This window comes from Hipposideros armiger, unplaced genomic scaffold (assembly GCF_001890085.2).
Source record: "Hipposideros armiger isolate ML-2016 unplaced genomic scaffold, ASM189008v1 scaffold_556, whole genome shotgun sequence".
Lineage (NCBI taxonomy): Eukaryota > Metazoa > Chordata > Mammalia > Chiroptera > Hipposideridae > Hipposideros > Hipposideros armiger.
In genome coordinates, this window is record NW_017731906.1 from 709,742 (window position 1) to 728,527 (window position 18,786).

At 46.4% G+C, this 18,786-nt stretch overlaps 1 protein-coding gene across 11 annotated transcripts in view; it reads right to left on the reverse strand.

Moving 5' to 3' along the window:
- The window catches only part of TENM4 (teneurin transmembrane protein 4), a 601,437-nt gene that overhangs the window by 107,768 nt on the left and 474,883 nt on the right, over positions 1–18,786 (reverse strand). For all 11 annotated transcript variants that reach the window (XM_019623651.1, XM_019623656.1, XM_019623660.1 and 8 more), the window contains one exon: positions 6,264–6,449. In XM_019623651.1, the coding sequence (XP_019479196.1) occupies positions 6,264–6,449 (186 nt within the window). The remainder of the gene's footprint in view (positions 1–6,263; positions 6,450–18,786) is intronic.

The following is an 18,786-nucleotide window of genomic DNA, read 5'->3' on the forward strand; positions in this document are numbered from 1 at the left end:
GTCCATGAGATAATAGGATGTAAGAAGGGAAAGCGAAGAAGAGTGGCTTATGGAGCAGGAAAGAAGAAACGAAGCTGTGGAATGCCGCACAATGATAACCAGGGCCAGCCCACAGCTAAAACAGGCTAGGATACGTCTCTGGCTAAGGCAAAGACTTGTCTTGATTCTTGGTTCATCTGTCACTTCCGTCTTAGTCAAGCTTATTCATCTCATTTTGTAAAGCGGCCTAAACTTTCTTAGACACCTTCTCCCAGGGTATGCCATCTGAGAGCAACAGCATGCGGGACCTCCTGGACCTCCCGTCTCAGTTGCTGCTCTCAGCTTTCAGATCTGCTGAGTTTTGTGGAGGGTCACAATACATTCTTGTAAAAACTCTGAACTCAGCTAGAGAAGAGATGACATGCCTAGATTTCTTTCACAGGGTTGGGAAGGATGACTAGGCTGGATGAGACACCATCAAGGGATCCAAATGGCCATACCGCCATGCAGCATCTGCTTTGAGGGAGCTCTCCAACAAGAAACACTTCAACTGTAGTGCTCGGTATGTGGTTGTTGAATGAATGAACACAATAAAATACTGTCATTAAAGAGGATGCCACTGTCAAATTCCCTTTTATTATGATGGTGATATCATGAGTCTGGTGATGAGTACAGATTACATCCAGTCTATAGGGTAATTGCCCCAAGCCCAAGGGGCTGACTTCAGAGAGCTCTCTCTCTCTCTTCTAATGCCATTTCATTTTTTAGAATTTTTTTAGTAATAAAGATCTCTATTAAGTATAAATTCATTTTTAACACCTTTAGAAATGCTTACTAATGTCTCCAGAATGCAGGCAGCAGTAGCAGCCAGTAGATGTGACTGAGGCAGACTCAGGTTTCAGTCAACGTGTGGGTTTCAGGAGATAAAAGTAGACATTCGAAACTTCAAATTCTGATGCCACAAATCAAGGGATTCCTTTCCTACACAGTGACCTCAAGCCACACTGTGAATCCAACATCTGGTAACAGTCCAAGTCCAACAGTTTTCTGGGAATGAAATAGAGAGAGCTTCCTTGTCTCTGGCTATTGAAAATGGAAGCGATAACTGGGTCCTTGAAGTCCAATGCCATTTATTTATAAAAGGCATATGCAGGAGTCCATACTACTGTTGCTTTCATTGTTTGAAAATCTTGGCACATATGCCCTTGAGGATGGTCTCTTAAAAATTCATCATGATTTTAAAGTACTAACTTTAAGAAAAGATCACATAAAGTCCATAAATTTGCATTATGAAAGGTGGATTCCAAACTTCAAAAAGATTCCTTTATCTTTCTCCTCAGAACTTCCGGATGAAGACGGTGGTGGTAGAGTCATTTTTTTTCTCTTGGGCCATGCTTATTCTTTCAACACTGCACAGATGCTTCTTGTGCTCCTTCTGTATTCCTATCACTGTGCAAGAAACTGGAGATGGTGGTGGCACACAGCTGTTTACGACACAGACTCAGCTTTTGGCAGAGGTTGGTCTGTGAGGTCTTAGCTCTCTTTAGCCTTTCTATAACATGACCTCCAACATGAAAACGTCTTCCCTTGACTTGCCTGTACCCTGCCCCTCCATCAAGGTTATGGAGAACATGGCGAGTGGCTTTTCATTCTTATTTTCCAGGACCCTCAGTTGACTATAACAGCTGTACCACTGGTACACGTTAGGCCAGATTAAACAAGGATCATTAGAGCAGGTAATGCTCGGGGTGGTTATCATCATCTAAATTTCTTCCTGATGGATGACAAACCACTAAAGACATGTTCTTGTGAAGATCTTGGATACACTAAGGCTCTTCTCTCTTTGGATGAAGGGTCAATGAATGAATAGGTGGCCAATGGTGCTCATCCTGAGAGGGGCTCACAAGGCCCATTAACTTTCCCACCCCTTCTACATGTGGGCTGAAATCTCCAAGAACCATCATCTAATCAAGCTCTTGCTTAGATAACTTGGGGGTAGATCCCTGTCCATATTCTTTGTCCTTGTCAGCATTTGTCCTGTCAGGTCACAGGTCCTGTTGTGAGAGAATGCTTTTGAGGACGGATAAGCATTAGAGCCATCATACAGGCGCTGATACCTTGGGAGTGACTTGCGAGCTTTGGTGGAAGACCATCTGATTACAAAGGAGAAACCTGAGCTCTACCATTCAAATGTGGACAAAGAACTCCAGAAAATTTTGTGGCCTTTCTTTATAATTTCTCTTCATCGCAAAGTCTGGCTTTGCTCACGCTAGTAATTGCATCATCAGAGTATTATTTTGATCTTTACTCCCAGAGGAGGATTTGTTTAAGAATCAAGGTTTATATGATTGGACAGCTCTCCTGAAGCCTAGTAAATAATTCTGTATATCTGGCATCTTGAACAATCACAGCTTTGGGGTCAAGGTTGGAATTTTACAAATGTAATCAGAAGCTGGCATTTCCCACATGTGTTCTGAAACTTTATAGACAAGGAGCACGAAGCGAATAAAATAACTATCACAGAAGCGATCCAAAATGTTAGTAGTGTTTTCAAAAAAATAGAAAAAAATTAAGAGGCTTCTTAAATTTAACTACAATGTGCAGCTTTCTCTAAAGAAACTAGGGTCAAGCCCCAGACTTAAGAGACCCATAAAATTCCTGGAAAAGACATCCCAAAATATGCTTTTGATGACTCTGTGTTGACCATATACTTGAGAAATAGATCCAAATCAATCCTTCTTACCTTAACTTCTGGACTAGGAAAACTGGGTTCCATCTATGCAATGGGAGTATCAGTGGTGAGGAAAATAAAAGCCCCTTTTTATTTGTGGGATATGTTTAGGAGCAGGTGACTGAGATTTAGGCTGATGGGTGTGCACTTCTGTGGACGATGGAGGAGGGGGCCAGAATTCCGTCACCCCTAGAGGCCTCCTCCAGCTGCTCTATTCTGTGATTTAGAGGGCAAAACTGAAGCACCCAGGGACTTTTCTTGAAGATGCATGAGACAGATAATTCCTAACATAAGGAATCAGGATTCAATGGGAAATATTCTTGCTTTTTGACAAAACTACTGTCATTAAAGAGGATGCCACTGTCCAATTCCCTTTTATTCTGAAAACCAAGCTCTTTTGAGAAAAATCTTAGCTTCCATAAAAGAAAAGATGAACCAAAGCCTCCAAAGGAGACGTTTACTTCCTACTTTAATAACCTGCTCTGGGAAATGACACTGGATAACAGGGTTCTTATGCTGGGGATCTGACCATAAGGAGCCCAGGCTTGTCTTACTCTTTTATGCCAGCTCTTAAGCCATCAAGTCATTCTTTCTTGTTTATGGAGGGCAGCAGTGTGTGAATAAACAGGCTCTCTTTTCTTTCCCTTTTACTACATGGAGGTCTCTGAATCGGTGTTGTGGAGCCACTGCTCTCTCTTTCTCTGGTGTAGGACATAACTATACTGCAGCATATGACCCAGCGGCACTATAATGACCTACTGTAGAATAATGAAACCTGGGAACAAGAGAAAAGGTAACACTTGAAATTTCTAACTTTTCACATCAGCAGTTCTTTCTTTTCCTAAATGACCCTCACAGGGAGTGCAGTTCCCTGGAAACGTAAGAAAGCGCTTCGTGTTACCATCCAAGTTTAAAACAGGGGTGTCTCCTTCTTATTTCCATTCCAAACAGGAAAAGAAGGCACCGCAGTTGTTTCTGTCATCTGCATTGCCTATCCCTTCCCGTCTGTCCAACAAGGTGGCTGAAGCGTTCCTTCAGCACTGGGGTACTGGGTTCCGCTGTGGGGGTGCAGCTGGCTACAGGCAGGGATGCACGGGCACGGACAGCAAGTTGCCATGCAGGTAGATTAGACAGGAACAAAGGAAACGCTCACCACACAATGAAAGGTAATAGGATTCCCAGCCAGCGTCCTTTCATCTGAGCCACTATGACCAGTCCATTACTTCTTCAATGTCCTGTGACATTTTTCTGGTATTTATGACTGTCAACCTCCCTCTTGAATTCTGCATGTTTACCTTGATGGATTTCTTATCTGGAGGGGAAGAAGCATCTGCAATCCCAAGGAGGAATTTGCTCTTAGAGAGTGACAGTGAACGGGGTGTGCAGAGGAGGTATTGGGAGGGGATGGTTTGACGTCTTGGCATTGGAACAAAAGGGGTATTCTTCAGGCCAAGCTCATGAACGTCTACAAAACACTAGATGTAGCACAGCCTGCCAGCAAACCTGGTCATGAGTCATCTGTGACTGGATTGAGGGAGAATTTCCCTAAATCCCTCATCATTTGACTCAGATGAGATGCTTTTATCTTATAAAAGTCTGACATCCAAACACTTTTTGGAACTTGGTAAGGTGAGTTGAGGACTCTGTAAGCAAGTTACAAGGATTGGTAAGCAAGACAGAAAAACAGGATACGCTCTCTCGGGGCTCTGATTTTGTTTTTAATAGGGATGGGTCCCCTTCTAAGCAGGGAGGCTAAAAGGTCAGTCTTGTACTCAGTCATGCTGAAAAGTGAAAGCAGAGTTGAAAGAAGAGGGCACCGCAGGTGACTTGGGCCGCTTCTCTTAAAGGGGCGTCCAGGACAATCATAAGGTAAGATGACACTGATGTAAAGAAGCCACCCAGAAGCCCACAGTAAGACACCACGGTAATAACACTTCTGCTGTGGAAAAGCAGAGGGGGCTGCCATCGGCTCTGAGTGGCTCTGTTCAGAGTGTGGCCTGGCAAATTTGGTGTGGAACTCTGAGTACAACCATAACAGGAAGGCCCCGGGAAGGATGTGAGCTGGATGCCGCTGTAGAAAACTCGGGCTCTGTGCTGCAAGGACTGCAAAGCAAGCAGCTGGGGAGCGGCCCATGCACCAAGTCTTAGAACACCGAGCCTCCAATTCCTGGGCTGCTTCTTAAAAGTTAAGTGGCCTTCGGCCTCAGGTCCCCAAAAAGGAGGGGACAATATGTGTGCCCCCACAAGGGCTGTTAAGAGTATGAAATAATGCAGTTAAAGCCCTTAGCACAGTGCTTGGGACACTGTAAATACTCAAAAATTAGAAGCCACTACCAATAATAGTAATAAGTATAAGGTGTTCTACAGCCATTTATAAACAGAGTGATGTTGTGAGGGCAGGGATGATGAATAGAAACTAATTTCAGGTCATAAAACAGAAGGAATGGAACCTAAAAAGAAAACCATGAGATAAGAGACAGTTCTAGTTGCTCAAAATTCCTTTGTCCCCCAAAAGTTTAGGGGCTGGTCTCCCAGTTTCTGTAAGACTCAATAGGTGGCTTTCAGAGCTGGAGAGGCACCGAGAATCCTCCCTTGTAAAGCCATGTGCTCACCATCTGATCACAGACCCTTTCTTAAAAAAAAAAAAAAAAAATGGAAGGGGAAGAAGTTAAAACACACATACACAAACCAGTTGATTCAATAAAGAGCTTTTGGTGAGTGTTCATTCCAGATAATAAACCAAGCAAAATGTCTGGCTGTGTTTAAAATCAACAAAACCAGCAGGGAAGGCAGAAAGAAGGGGATGGAGTGATCAGCTTGTTTTGAAAGCTGCCAACAGTGCTGCTTCGTTCGGCAGGGGCCGTTGGTGCCGAGGAGGCCCCGACATAGGAGAAAGGAGACAAATGCAGACAGGACGGAAGCCGAGGACGGGAGGGAAGGGTCCCGGGCCTAATGGGATGCAGATGTGGCCTGGGGCCTGCGGGAAGCTTTCCCCAGGATTCCAGGGCCTCTTTGGGAGCTCTGACCTAGGAGGCCAGTGAGGATGGGGAGCTCAGAGCTAAGCCCGAGCCCTCCTAACTAGATTGTGCATTTGATGATAATGGCATATGTATTGAGCACTACTACGTGCCAGCCTGTGCTAAGCTCTTTACATGCATTATTATCCCCATTTTAGAGGTGAGTGAGGAAACTGAGGCTCACTGGGACTTGCCCACAGCTGTGAAGTGAGACTCCTCTGCCTCACTCTGGAACCCCAGCTCCTTACATAGACCTACACGGCACTCGGCCTGGGAAGGGCTACATGGCAAGGCATGCTAACCAGGTCACTGGGATCTGGGAAACGCAGATCGAGGAGGGAGGAGATTAAGTGTCCAGTTACGAGTTTAAGTCCAAATGATGTCTAGGAAAATGCCAACCATAATGTCACCAGATGAAAGGACTCTGTGCCCAGTTCCCACATGCGATGGGGGCCCAGCCTTGGCCCTGGAGTGCCTGACAGACAAGGGCACCATGCAGCCCAGAGGAGGTACCCTGGGGCCTGGGCCTGCCATACCGATGGTGCAGTGCTCGCCGTTCCAGCCGGGGCTGCATTCGCACTTGCCGTCGCGACAGGTCCCATGCTCGGCACAGCGTGGGTGGCAGGCCCGCTGGTCGCAGGCTGCCCCCATCCAGCCATCCTCGCAGCGGCAGGTGCCCCCCACGCAGACGCCGTGGCCACCACAGTCAGCAGCACAGATCTCTGTGGGGAGGAGGGAGAGGGGGAAAACCGGGGCCAGGGTGGGCAGGGGCAGGAGGAGAGAGAAAAAACAAGTATTGAGCCAGTCGTCGTTGGGAACAAGGGTCACGCTTGTCTTCCTTCCTGGTCTTCTGTGAGCGACCAGGATTCCAGAGGCTTGGGAGGCTAATCTCCGTGGACAATGACCCTCGGACAAGAACAAGTCTCTGGGCAGAAGCCTGTCCAGAGGGCACTCTTCATCAGAATAGGATGGATTGAAGGGCTCTGCTCTGTTTGCTTTTCCCTGTTGCCAGCCTGTCCCCACGTCTGTGCTTGCTACTTCCAAAGGGGACCGGCCTGCCGAGCAGATGTGAGGAAAAGTCAAATTTAATTAAAAACCAGTTATGTGTGAAAACAAAGTGAGGATGAGTCCCCGATTGCCAAAGGAAGTGCTTGTGGGTCTGGCTGGGGCACTCGAAGGGTTCTGGGGCCTGTGTTTCATTCCAGCCTTGCCTCTAATTGAAGTGGGGTGAATGGAAGGCTGGATGTTGCACCTCCTAGGTGTACTCTGGGTGGTGGTTTTATGCCTTTGCTGGGTTGATGCTCTGTCCTCCTACTCAATGCTTCCTCACTGCAACTCCAAGCACCAACTAAATGGCCTTTCAGATCCCAAACAAACAGAACAGCAAGGTGTGGGGGAGGGCAGGAGCGGGGGGTTGCATGGAGTGGGACACTCCACGGCCAGAGTGGAGTTGCCTGGCTCTTCACAAACACGCACATGACCTAATTCACAAATCCCATGGGCTTGGGGCTAGCACAGCTTCACAGTTATACAGGCAGAAGTTATGAAGGCTCCCAGACACAACTGATTTTCAGGAAACGAGTGGGGCAACCATGGCTACCGATGCTCTCTGCCAGGGCTGTGATGGTGACCCTGACTCCACGGTGTGCCTCATGGCCCAACCGTCTTCACATGAAAATCTCAATACCTTTAATTTCTTTCAAACTAAACTAATTGGCACCCATGTCAAATTGCATTTGCCCATGACTCCCTTCTAAGCTGTGCTCCTGGTTTAGAAGCTACTAATAGTCTAGCTACTTTTGAAAAAGGAAAGATCTAACAAAATTAGATCTCAGAGGCTCAGGCCTTCCTTATCAATCTACAAGGCAATGGCTAAAATGTTTAAGAAATTTAAAAAAACCACAGTGAGTTACTATTTATGGTAGTGTTTCCATGCCAGATACCTTGCCAAGCACACTACCTGAAAAGGGAGGTGCTACATGCAGTAACACATCAGATTTCTCAGCTCCCCAGAGGAGAGGGAGGCTGCTGTGAAACGGGTTCAAAGAGCCTTGGCTTGGAGCCAGGGGATCTGGGTTCTATGCCAGGCTCAGGAGCTTCTGAGCTGTGTGACCTTGGGCAGGTTCCTTGACTTCTCTGATGTGTTCAGCGTGGGCAGTAATGATGCCACCTCATAGCACCTGTGCTGACCATCAGGGTTATGGTGAGCACTCAGTAACCTGGATGATAAAAGGGCATGGCAAAGATCACTAACTCAAGAAAGGTTTCCCAGAACAGTGAGTTTTAGACTAGGAGTCCAAGGACCAGGTCTGCAAGATCTGTGCCTGCTCAGGCTGCTATTGACCTTGGGAAGGTCACTTTCTCTCTCTGGGTGTCCATTTCCTCTCTGCTGCAGGGGGAAACTGATGGCATCAAAGGTCCTTTCTGGTCTTAAGAAGGTGGGAAGGTATGATATAAGCACCCTCCATGTTAGAGCATCATCTACCCGCAGGCTCAGTTCAAGCGTCCCTCCTCCTCTGAGAAGTCTCCTGTGAGTCACCCTGTGGTTATTCTTTTTTGCTCCTTGCCTTTCCACATTACATGGTAGAGTGATTTTCTGTTTCTGTATCTGTATCACTGTCAGACTAGAGACATCCGAGGCTGGATTGAATTCTTCTGATCAGGTCTATGCCTGATACCTAGCACGCATCTTGGCACAGAGTGAGCCCTTAATTACGGTTTGTTGGATAATGGAAGAATCTGCATGTGCCTGGGGCTATCGGTACCTGAGAATGTAAAACAATTTCCTTACACCCTGCTCAGCCTGGCTGAAAATCCGTCCAGGCCTATCTGTCTGCTTATCTCTAGTGAGTTGCCCTTGCTGAGACGTCCCAGGTGAGCTGGGGCTGTGGAGCAGTGTCATTCCATCCAGCAGCCCTCTAGGAATGGGGCCTTCTCAGGATGCTCTTCCAGCTTCCCTCCCTTCTCACACACACAACAGTGACAGGCCTCCGGCCTCCCCAAGTCCTGTTTCTTCAGTTCCCATCCCTTCTGCACAGCATCCTGGGAACTCTGGAGGCTGAGCCTGCTCTCAGGACTAGAACTTGCCCCGAGGTAAGATTAGCTTAGCATTTGTTTGGGTGTGCTCAGCACTATTTCCAGGTGGCAGCTAATGGTGTGAAAGTAAACAGCAGACAGCACTTCTATTCATCACGGTATGCGCCCGGAGAGGAACAGGCGGCTGGGACAAAAGCCTCGGTGATTCAGGCAGCAGGGCATGTGGGGTTCCTGGGGGTTCAGCGCAGAAGAGGCAGGCTTTCCCCAGCACTTCACTGTCTAACCTCTAGGGTCGTTCATTCCTTTATTATTAATTAATCTGGAAGCAGTGGAGATGAAAGAGCATAAGACTCAGAATCAGATGTGGCTCCAAATATCCTTTCTGCCAGTTATGTGACCTCGGGCAACCTATTCAAGTGCTCTGGGCTTTGTTTTCGTCCTCTGTAAAATGGGGTTGATGACAGCACCCCCCGGATAGCACCACTTCAGGGGTACTTAGTGCCTGATATATAGGAGGTATTGTTAAAGTCATACTGATTCATTTTTCCAATAATATTCCAAGCATGCCCACTATGTGCCTGGTGCTGGGAATCTAGATGTCAATAAGATATGACCTCTGCCCTCCAGGGGATCATGGTCCAGACACAGCACAAACTGATCCTGGCATTCCAAAGATTATCCAAGCAATCTACAGCTGTTACTTCTACATCTTTTCACTGACGTGCAATGAATAAAAAACCCCACGAATCTTAGGATCAGACAGATTTGCGGTCTACCCTTGGCTTTGCCACTTATTGGCTGGGTAATCTGCAAGTTGCCAAGTTACGAGACGCGTTGAGCCTCACTTTCCATTTCTGTGAAATGGGTGTAATTCCCGCTTCACCAATCTCACAAGGCTGGTGTTAGGTCAAATGAGGTAATGTGTGGGAAAGTCATTTTTGGCTAATAACTAACCCATATCTGGGTTACAGTTTACAAAGCACTTTCCGTGTACCATTTCTCATTTAACAATCACAACAATGCTGTGAGAACACCTGGCTAGTATCTTTCCTAGAGGTGAAGCTACTGAGACCCAGAGAGCAAAAGGGAATTCTACAAGGTCATGTGGTCACATGGTGCTTCTTCCTTGTTTTAACAGTCCTCAGACCAATGCTGTAAGACAGGCATTTTACAGATAAAAGAACTGATAGGCAAAAGGAAAGCCTCTTCTTTGAGGGGACCTCCTGGCTCTTCAAGCAGATCTCCCCGCTTTTCTGGCCCTGTCGGTTATCCTTTGTTACATCCAAGTCAGACTCTGGATAGATGTGAAATGAAATGGATCCTCTATGCAGTTTCCCAGACACTCAGTCTCACTTTTCTCATCTGGAGACTGCAGAGCTGTCCACCCAAACACTCCATTTCCCTGCCAGTTTATACTAGGCATGCTCTGCTGGCCTGAAGCTACAGTTGCCTGGTGGCCGGGCACCCCTCCATCAGCCCTTTACAAGCTGGGTAGCGAGCGCTCACACATTTTAATGGAGGGGGCCTGAACAGGGGACCTTGATGTTTATGGGGTGCTAGCTGATGGTCACACAACCTGTCAGTGTTCAGGTTCTCCTCTGCAGATGGTCTCTCTGCCTGAGTGGAAGAGACCCACCCACTCATGATGGGAGCAGTAGCCTGAGATGCTCCTTTATCATTTGGCCTCAAGTTGTAGGCCCTATTGTGATTTCATTACATGCCTCAGTGTTGTTTTTTTGTTGTTGTTGTTTTTTTGGGGGGTTTTTTGTCCTTGAAATAAAAGGAACAGCTTGATTTTTCTTCCTACATTCTGCTTTGACATTCAAGCAGATATCACTTCCCAGAGTGGTTGGTGAGGACCAAATAGGAGGATGCTAAGGAATGTGCTTTGGCGGCTCGTATGCCCCTTACATAATGTAAAGTGGTACTTTGTAAAATCTGAGTCATGCCGCCTCTCGAGGTCTCCAGTTTCCTCAGTTGTAAACTGGGGATAACACCGATTGCTGTAGAGGGCTGTTGTGGGAATTACTGTCATGTGTTTCATTTCCTGCACGCTCACTACAGCGGGCACTGGGGAGCCAATGGGGATGATGCCAGACACGGTTCTTTCCTGACCTCAAGGAGTTTCCGTTCTAGCCCGGCAGGCAGAATAGAACGTCAATCAATTAAACGAGTTAACATGAAGAGAAGTAGAGCTTCTAGCATAGTGCCTGGCGCACGGTCAGGATGTGACAAATTGTGACACACATTCTTATAAGAAAGGAAATGATGTGGAGTGGCAAGTGTGCCAGGCTGACGTCAGGAGACCGGATGTGACTTCTGACTTAGGCAACATACCCAATATAAGTGAGCATTTGATAAATCCTAGATGACTTTCACGCGATTAACATTAGAGCTTTCTGACATGATGCTGGAGGGCTGGGGTCTGGGAGGAACTTTTTAAAGTACTATGGTGTACACGATCCATCCATGGGGTTCAGATTCTGATTCCCCAGTTTCCTTAGGTCCCTGTGGAGTCCTTGAGAGAATTATTATACCTAATCTCTCTGAACCATTCTTCTTCACCCCCCAAATTAGGGAGGGTAAGAATGGTCCTCTCCAGGGTAAGTGGTGATAATTGAAAGACAGGGGTTATGTGAAAAGCTCTATAAAAACTATGTTACGCACAGGACTGACTGATGAGGACCTAAGATGTCCTGTATCAGCATACCTTCTAGTCCTCTAGCAGAGAAGCATCTTCCCGATGAGCAAAATATTTGGTTTTCTAGTAGCAGCCTCAAAATTGGGGTGATAATCCTCTCAACTGTCCTACAATTTTCATTCCAAGGCTGTAAGGTTCTTGGCTGAACTTTCCATGTCCTTGGAAATGAACCGGGTTAGGCCCAGGAACGCCTTGGCTCTTCTAGGGAAAGTCATACCCACGACATCTTCCCTTCCCCACCCCACCTGTGCACATGTGTGTCTTCTCTCTAGACTAGAAGCCTACCTGAGGGCAGGCTCTAGCTTTTTTTATTTTTTTATTTTTTTTATTTTTAAGCTGAGCCATCCTGCTACCTGTTGGCAGCTCAGAGGCTGCTCAGCTCGGGCCGGGACTCGAACCGCTGTTGCTCAGAGCTCGCACTCTTGAGCGAGCTCTTAACCAACTGAGCCACTTGGCCGGCCCTTAGGCTCTAGCTTTTATTCATCTTGGTTCCCTGGCAGCAGGCACCAGGGCTGGCACAGCATGAGCTTTCAACAAATATTTGTGGAAAGAACAGATGAAGTAAAAAAAAAAAAAAATGAATAACAAGCTTCATGGAAGAGGTGCTATGTCAGTTGGCTCCACTCTCTCAGTGCCATATCGTGCCACATTTATTTGGTTAAATATATTCACCCAGGGGCTCAGTCTCCTTTGTGCCCGACCTTCTTAGACACTCATCTTCTCCAATCTCCAACTGAGAACGCTGTAATTTTAAAGTTTCTCATTCCTTACACTCTCACACACACCTTCCGTCATGCCAAATGCCTGTATTCACACCCTTCCTCTTTCTGTGACATGGGAGCACGTGGCCACATGAGAAAGGGGTGAAAAGGGTCGGGAAAAATATAAGGCTTGGCTATTGGTTAATTGTGCCCCAAAGTGTATATGGGAAAAAGCTGCCCCAGACTTCTCTCATTAAATGTTAATCCGCATAAAAGCCTGGATGAAGCCTGGGACCTATCATGACTACGTTTTAATTTGTCTTGACTTACTTTACAATCTTGTTCATTAAAATACCTGGTAGGCGAAGCTGGGCCTTTTCCCTAAAGGGAGAGACATATATAATTTTCCCATAAAATTTCTCCAACTTGAAAAGATGCTCAAAATTGATACGAGTGGAGGATAGAGGAGACCCCACCCAAGGATCTGCCTGCTTGCCTACTGAGCAAGGAGCAGATGCAGGTGAAGCCATCTTTAAAATCCCACGGATGTGTAAACAGGGCCTTGGCCCACGTGACCTCCCGAGAAGTCCTTTAATAAGTCTATATTTAGCACAAAAATGGATGATAGGAAAATTTGTTCTATTTTGCTTTGTGCCTGAGGTTCTTAAACTGATCTTAAGAAATTTTAATAGAGGGTTAAATAATTTTCAATGACTTTTGCCAGGATTTTCTGTTTCATCACTAGCTCATTTGAGTGAGAGCACAGCACGGGGAATTTCTCTGAAATCCTGATATGCTTTAAGTCCAAACCACAATACACAACATTTGAGGCAAAAATGAGGAGAAAATGTAGAGCCATTGTTGGTGGCACACAAGTATTATCTCATTAAATCCCCACAACAGTCCTATCATGGCATTTTAACTTCTGCATTGTAGATGAGGAAACAGCTTGGAGAGATTAAGTGATTTACTCAAAGGTATGTAGTTAGCTAGAATGAAAGGTGACTATGATTGATACAGCTTTTTGTTCTGTGACTTGTGGGACCAGGTTTAGGCAAAATCTCAGATGTAATCTGACTTATTTCCCTGACTGTTAATTATGTATTAGATCATCACCCTGGCTAAACTATAGGATCTCTGAAATCCGAGTCTGAGTCTCCTTCCTCACCCTGACCCAATGCTTATCATGTTAAGTACTTCTCCCTTTGTTTATTTGTCTGTGTGTCTACTCATCCTCCATCCATTCATTTACCCATCCATCAGCCCATCCACCCGAGACCATCTAATCCTCTAACCAGGTATCCAGTCACCAGGCCATCTAACTGCCCATCCATCCATCCATCCATCCATCCATCCATCCATCCATCCATCCAACCATCCAATTAGCTGTGTGACTTGGGCAAGTTATTTCATCTTTCTGTGCCTCAGCTTTCTCTTCCGCAAAATATTTCAGGTTCTTGTGAGGCTTAAGTGAACACCATGTAATGTGCCGAGTATTGTGCACTCTTTTATTGGTAAACACTCACTATGTGGCAGCTATGTCACGTTTATGTGCTGGAAAGATCCAGGGGAAGGGAGGGTTTGAAGATACGGGGGAGAGTAAGGGGATGATGTAAATAACGAAGGTGCCTCTCAACAGCTGGCGTGGACTGGGTCTGAAGCATAATCAGAGGGACGGGCTTTGTGGGCAACTCATCCTCTGGGGAGAGGCAGGCAGGCAGACACCCATGTAAGGGACAGGCCAAGATAATGGGAAAGCACATAACCAATGTCTCAGTGTTCTCAGTGAGGTAGGACTTTCTGCTGATGAACAGACGTGGAAGCCTGAAAGAGTCCGTTGGGCATGAGAGCACCAACTCACAAAGTGCAAGAAGAACTGCAGCTGGAAAGGCCCAGGAGATGGTACAGAGCATGCACACGATGTGATTTGGCTTAAAGTGCTCGGAAGCTCAGCTCTAAGATCAGAGGTGGTGAATGGCTGCTGTGATCCTGTGTTTTGTAACAGGGGTGATGAAGAAAGGTACAGAGACAAGGAAGCTGTGAGTGATGACGGAAGAGAGCTGGAGGTAAAAGACCACGGGAAGAAGGGAAAAAATGAAGAAGGAAGGCAAGCCAGCAGAGAGCTGAGGCTGGGCAGGAAGAGGTCCGGTTCAATGAGGGGATCTCCTTGAGGCGGGTTTAGGGGTGAGAGAGAAAAAGAAGAGGAAAACTTAGGGGAGTTTTGTGGTCAGAGCATGAGATGCTCGAGCCATTATGTAGACAAGAAAACGAGGGCGCAGAGAGAGCAAGTGCTTTGTCCTTTGCGACACAGTGCCACGCAGATCAGTACTTGAGCAAGAACTTGATTGCTGCCTTAGGAAATATTCACGCAAGAGGCCAGCTAGACAAATGGCTAAACACAGGGCCTCGCCACACTCTTTGGGTCCTCCTCTGTGCTGGTGCACATACTGTTTCCATGGTGTAGGCTCTCCGTCACCCCAGCTTCACATGTTCAACTCTAAATGTGTTTTGAGTTCTGATTCCAATGCCACCTCCTCCTTGAAGCCTCCTTCCAGTGCCCCAGATGGAAGGGGTTTCATTGCCTGTGTCCCAGAGCACTTTATGTGGACCTTCCTTTATCAGGGTTACTAGTCTGTCTATCTGTGTTGCCTCCAGAACCTTGCCATCTTCAGATTAATCTCTGAATTCCACAGTGAGTCTTATGCAGGAAATGGATTTCTGACTGCATCCACATACTGCCAGATTACAGTGGCAGGAGGCAGGCTGCTCCATGCAACTATTCAAGGTTCGATGATTTTGCACAGAGCAGAGGCTTGGATTTAGGCAACTGGATGGATACAGGAGCCTGCTCTGCTACTTCCAAGCTATGAAAACAAATATTGCACACTTCCGACCTTTATTTTTGTCATTTATAAAATGACGGTAATGATACCTGTTTACCAGGATCTTACAATAGATTGAAAAAATATATTGAGCACCTACTATGTGTCAGATACCCTTAGACTGGAAATTCCGGAATTATATCAAATTATTCCTATCTTCAAGCAACTCAAGTCTACCTATGCGTGAATGTGCCCAAAGTTGGCCTCCATGCCTGGCGCATAGTAAACTAATTATAAGTTTACTTTCTTTCCCGTAGGCCAGGTATATTGTGAACAAATTGGTTCGAATATAGCACCTACTCTTTCTCCCTCCCTCTCTCACCAAATTGGGAAGATGGCTTTTGAGTCTCAGTGCAGGTTTCAGGAAGAAGCCAGAAGGGGAGGAAGGTGCAGGAAAGGAGCCTCCGACTTCCTCACAGTAATTAGTCTCCTTTTGACATTGAGGCCAAACCCAAGCCACTCTCCTGTGCTTTACAACTTCCATCCCTATCACCCGAGAGTCAGAGCTGCTGCAGGCCACGGCTCTGTCCCACAGACCGAGATGGCAGCCAGCTAATGAGCCTTGGAAACCACACGGCCTTTCACCTCGCTCAAGGAGCTCGGAAAGCTTTCAAACCAAGCAGAAAAGTGGATTCCGGTATGTTGGCTCATAGCAGTCTCCACACCTATTCCCCCAGGACCAGAATTTCAAGCTCTTTGAAGCACCTATCACGAGAAGTAGCAGGCCACTGCTATTCGTCCTAATTGGAGGGCATCGGGCCTGCTGATCAGAGGTGTGCACACCTAGCTCGGAGGAGGCCTCCAAATGCGGTCTGACCTTGCTGAAGTATAACAAGCTAGGAAAGGGCTGGTGAACAGAGAAGCCAAAGAGTGTGACTGGGATGTGGATTCTAGCTAGGGATGGAACACTACCCAAACCTCACTGAAGGGGCCCAATTGGGTGCACTGAAAAGACAGTTGGTGTTAAATGCTCTTCCCAAAGACCTCCCGCCCTGACACTCCTTGTGAAAGGCACCCAGTCACGTACTCATCTCTCCAGTTCTCTCCTGCACATCTTTACCTAGATATTCCCCAGGCACCTCAAACTGCACGCCAACATTAGAGTCAGCTTTCTGAAACCAAACCTGAATATATCACATCTCTGCTTAAAACTTTTCAGTGGCTCCCACTGACAGATAAAACCTAACCCCTTTCAAGGCCATTCATGATCTGATGCCTGCCAACTTCCCTTCCTTCTCCCTCCTCTCACTACTACCACAGATATCCTGAGCTAAGCCACTCCGAACTACTGGTCTTTCCTAGAAAACGGAACGATCTGTCCTATCTTTGTTGGACACCTTGGTTTCCACAGTGGGCTGCTGCAAGGTGCTTGCCTCCTCCTTCTATCTCTGTCAACTCAAATCCAACTCCTGCCACCCACCTGAAATCCCACTTCCTCCTAGAAGCCACCCTGTTCACCCCAGAAAGCAATTAACGCTTTTCCTTGAGGCCTGGTATATTGCCAGGTACACCATCGGTCATGATCCAATTTACATTGTTTCTGGAAGTGGTACCAAATGAAGTGGTACTTGATAAACCTGATACCTGATTCACAGACATAAACCTTGCTAATAGCTAATGGCAGAGTTATGCAGGAGATAAACATGGGCTCCGAAGCCAGACAAGGCTGGATTTGAATCCTTGTTTTTCCAGAGTGCCTTTGGGCAAGTCACCCAAGCTCTCTGAACCCTAGTTTCCTGGGCATAACACCATCTTCAATGTCAGAGATTTATGTATTTGTTGTTTAAATAAATCATGAAGCACATACATGAAGGAGAACTGTAACATTTCCATTCAAAGAATCGTTATTATTTTAAAATTACAAGTTATTATACCAGCAGTTTGATTCAGGAAGACAACCAGAGATTTTGTGGAAGGTATCAGCTCGGGCATCCAAACACAAACCCAATTCTGATGCCCAATTTCAGAAGGGCTTACATTTGCATACTGACAAGTTCCAATTCTGATAGAAAATGTTCCAGGCCTGTCGGGGGAAATTCTATTACATTACAAAGCTGCCAGCTCCTAGTTTATCAACCTTTAACTCTGTCCGTATTTCGTAGTATGCCTGTCTGGGCCCCATTTCCCAGTTTTTGATTAAATGTTAGGAACTGACCATCTCATTGTGTTTAAACCTCCACACTGCTTCCCAGACAACCGGTGGGCTCCTCTCTGCCTCCTGCCAACACCTCCTCTTATTTCTTTTGCCTCAGTGTCAATCTCTCAGATATGTATTATTCTGAACTTTGATTTTTTAGGCTAGCACTTGCTGTTGGGAAGGGGTGCGGGAAATGTCAAGTCTCAACGGATCCTATTCCTCAGGTGAAAGCTAACCTCGAGTGTCCCCTCCCATGACACACCTATACAGAAATAGCCCAGTCTGATCATTTCCTTTTGATGTTTAATTGGATGTCAGTGCTGTGCTTTCTGGGCTGAGAAGCTAATGCCTTTCAGGGAGGGAACAATTCCGGCTACACAAATGAGACTTGTGACAGGGGAGAATGCTCAATGCTGAATCTAATTTTCTCTCCCATCCATGAACATAAGACAATTTCTCTGGCATGAAAGCATCTCACTCAGTCTTTCTGTCATTAATAAGAATTAAATTCTGTTCTCTCAAATTTAAATGTAATTATATTTTGCCTCGTAAATAAAATTGAATTATCATTTTCGAAATTTAGCACTAATGCAACTGCTATGTTCAGAGCTTTGATTTTTTTTTTTAACCCTGTTGCTACTTTCAGCGTATTTTTTTAAGGCATTGGGCTTATTTTGCTGTCAATTGTGAATTTGATAACAGAGCTTTTCTGCTCCCTATCTATCTAGTCATTATTGTATGAATTATACTTTTTCTTTTTGGTCGGGGAGGAGAATAATAGAGAAGAAACTGGAAGTTTAGAAGATCTGACTGAATTCTAGAAGGTTGCCCTAAGTGTAGGTAGAACCTAGGTCAGGTTGAGCTGAGAGAGCTACAGAAAGGTCCCTGACGTTGAGTCTGAAAGGGAAATTTACACCGTGCACTGGAAAACTTTTTAATCCAAGATTTCCAGCGAGACATTCCATGGACTCTATGATTTGAACCCTGCCCGCCTTTCTGGCCTTACTTCCTCTACCAACTCCTGTAGCTCCAGTCAGGCTGAGGTAGGACTTTACAAACAGATGGCACTCCGGCACAGCTCTGTACTCCTGCCCATGCTGTTCCCTCTGCCTGGACTACTCCCCTTTGCCACCAGGGAGCCCCCTATGTCCCTTCTGAAGGTCTGGCTCACAACTTTCCTCCCTGAGGAAGACTTTCCCAGGTTCCTCTGCCACCCTCTGCTCACCAAGCTCACTGCCCCTGCCCTTGTGCTTGCAAACCCCACTGTATACGCATCAGTCAGCATTCTTATCACGCCCCCTAACCAGGTGTCGCTTCCTGCACGGACAGTGGCTCTTGATCCTCGGTGCCTAGAATAGTGCCCAGCACGTGGGGAGGACAGAAAGGTTTATGAGTAAATGACGCAGACGGTGTGCCTGTCAGGGGCGGGTGCAGGTCCGGAGCTGGGCTGCATGCTCTCTCTGTGCGGAGGCTGCGCTCTGCTCTGCAGTGGAGCTCAGGAGGCTCACTACCCTGAGAGGAGGCTGATGGTAAACAGTCTCTGTGGCCCTCGCGCTGTTGTTTGGGGATGAGTGTGCCAGCGCATTAATGACTCTTCATCTG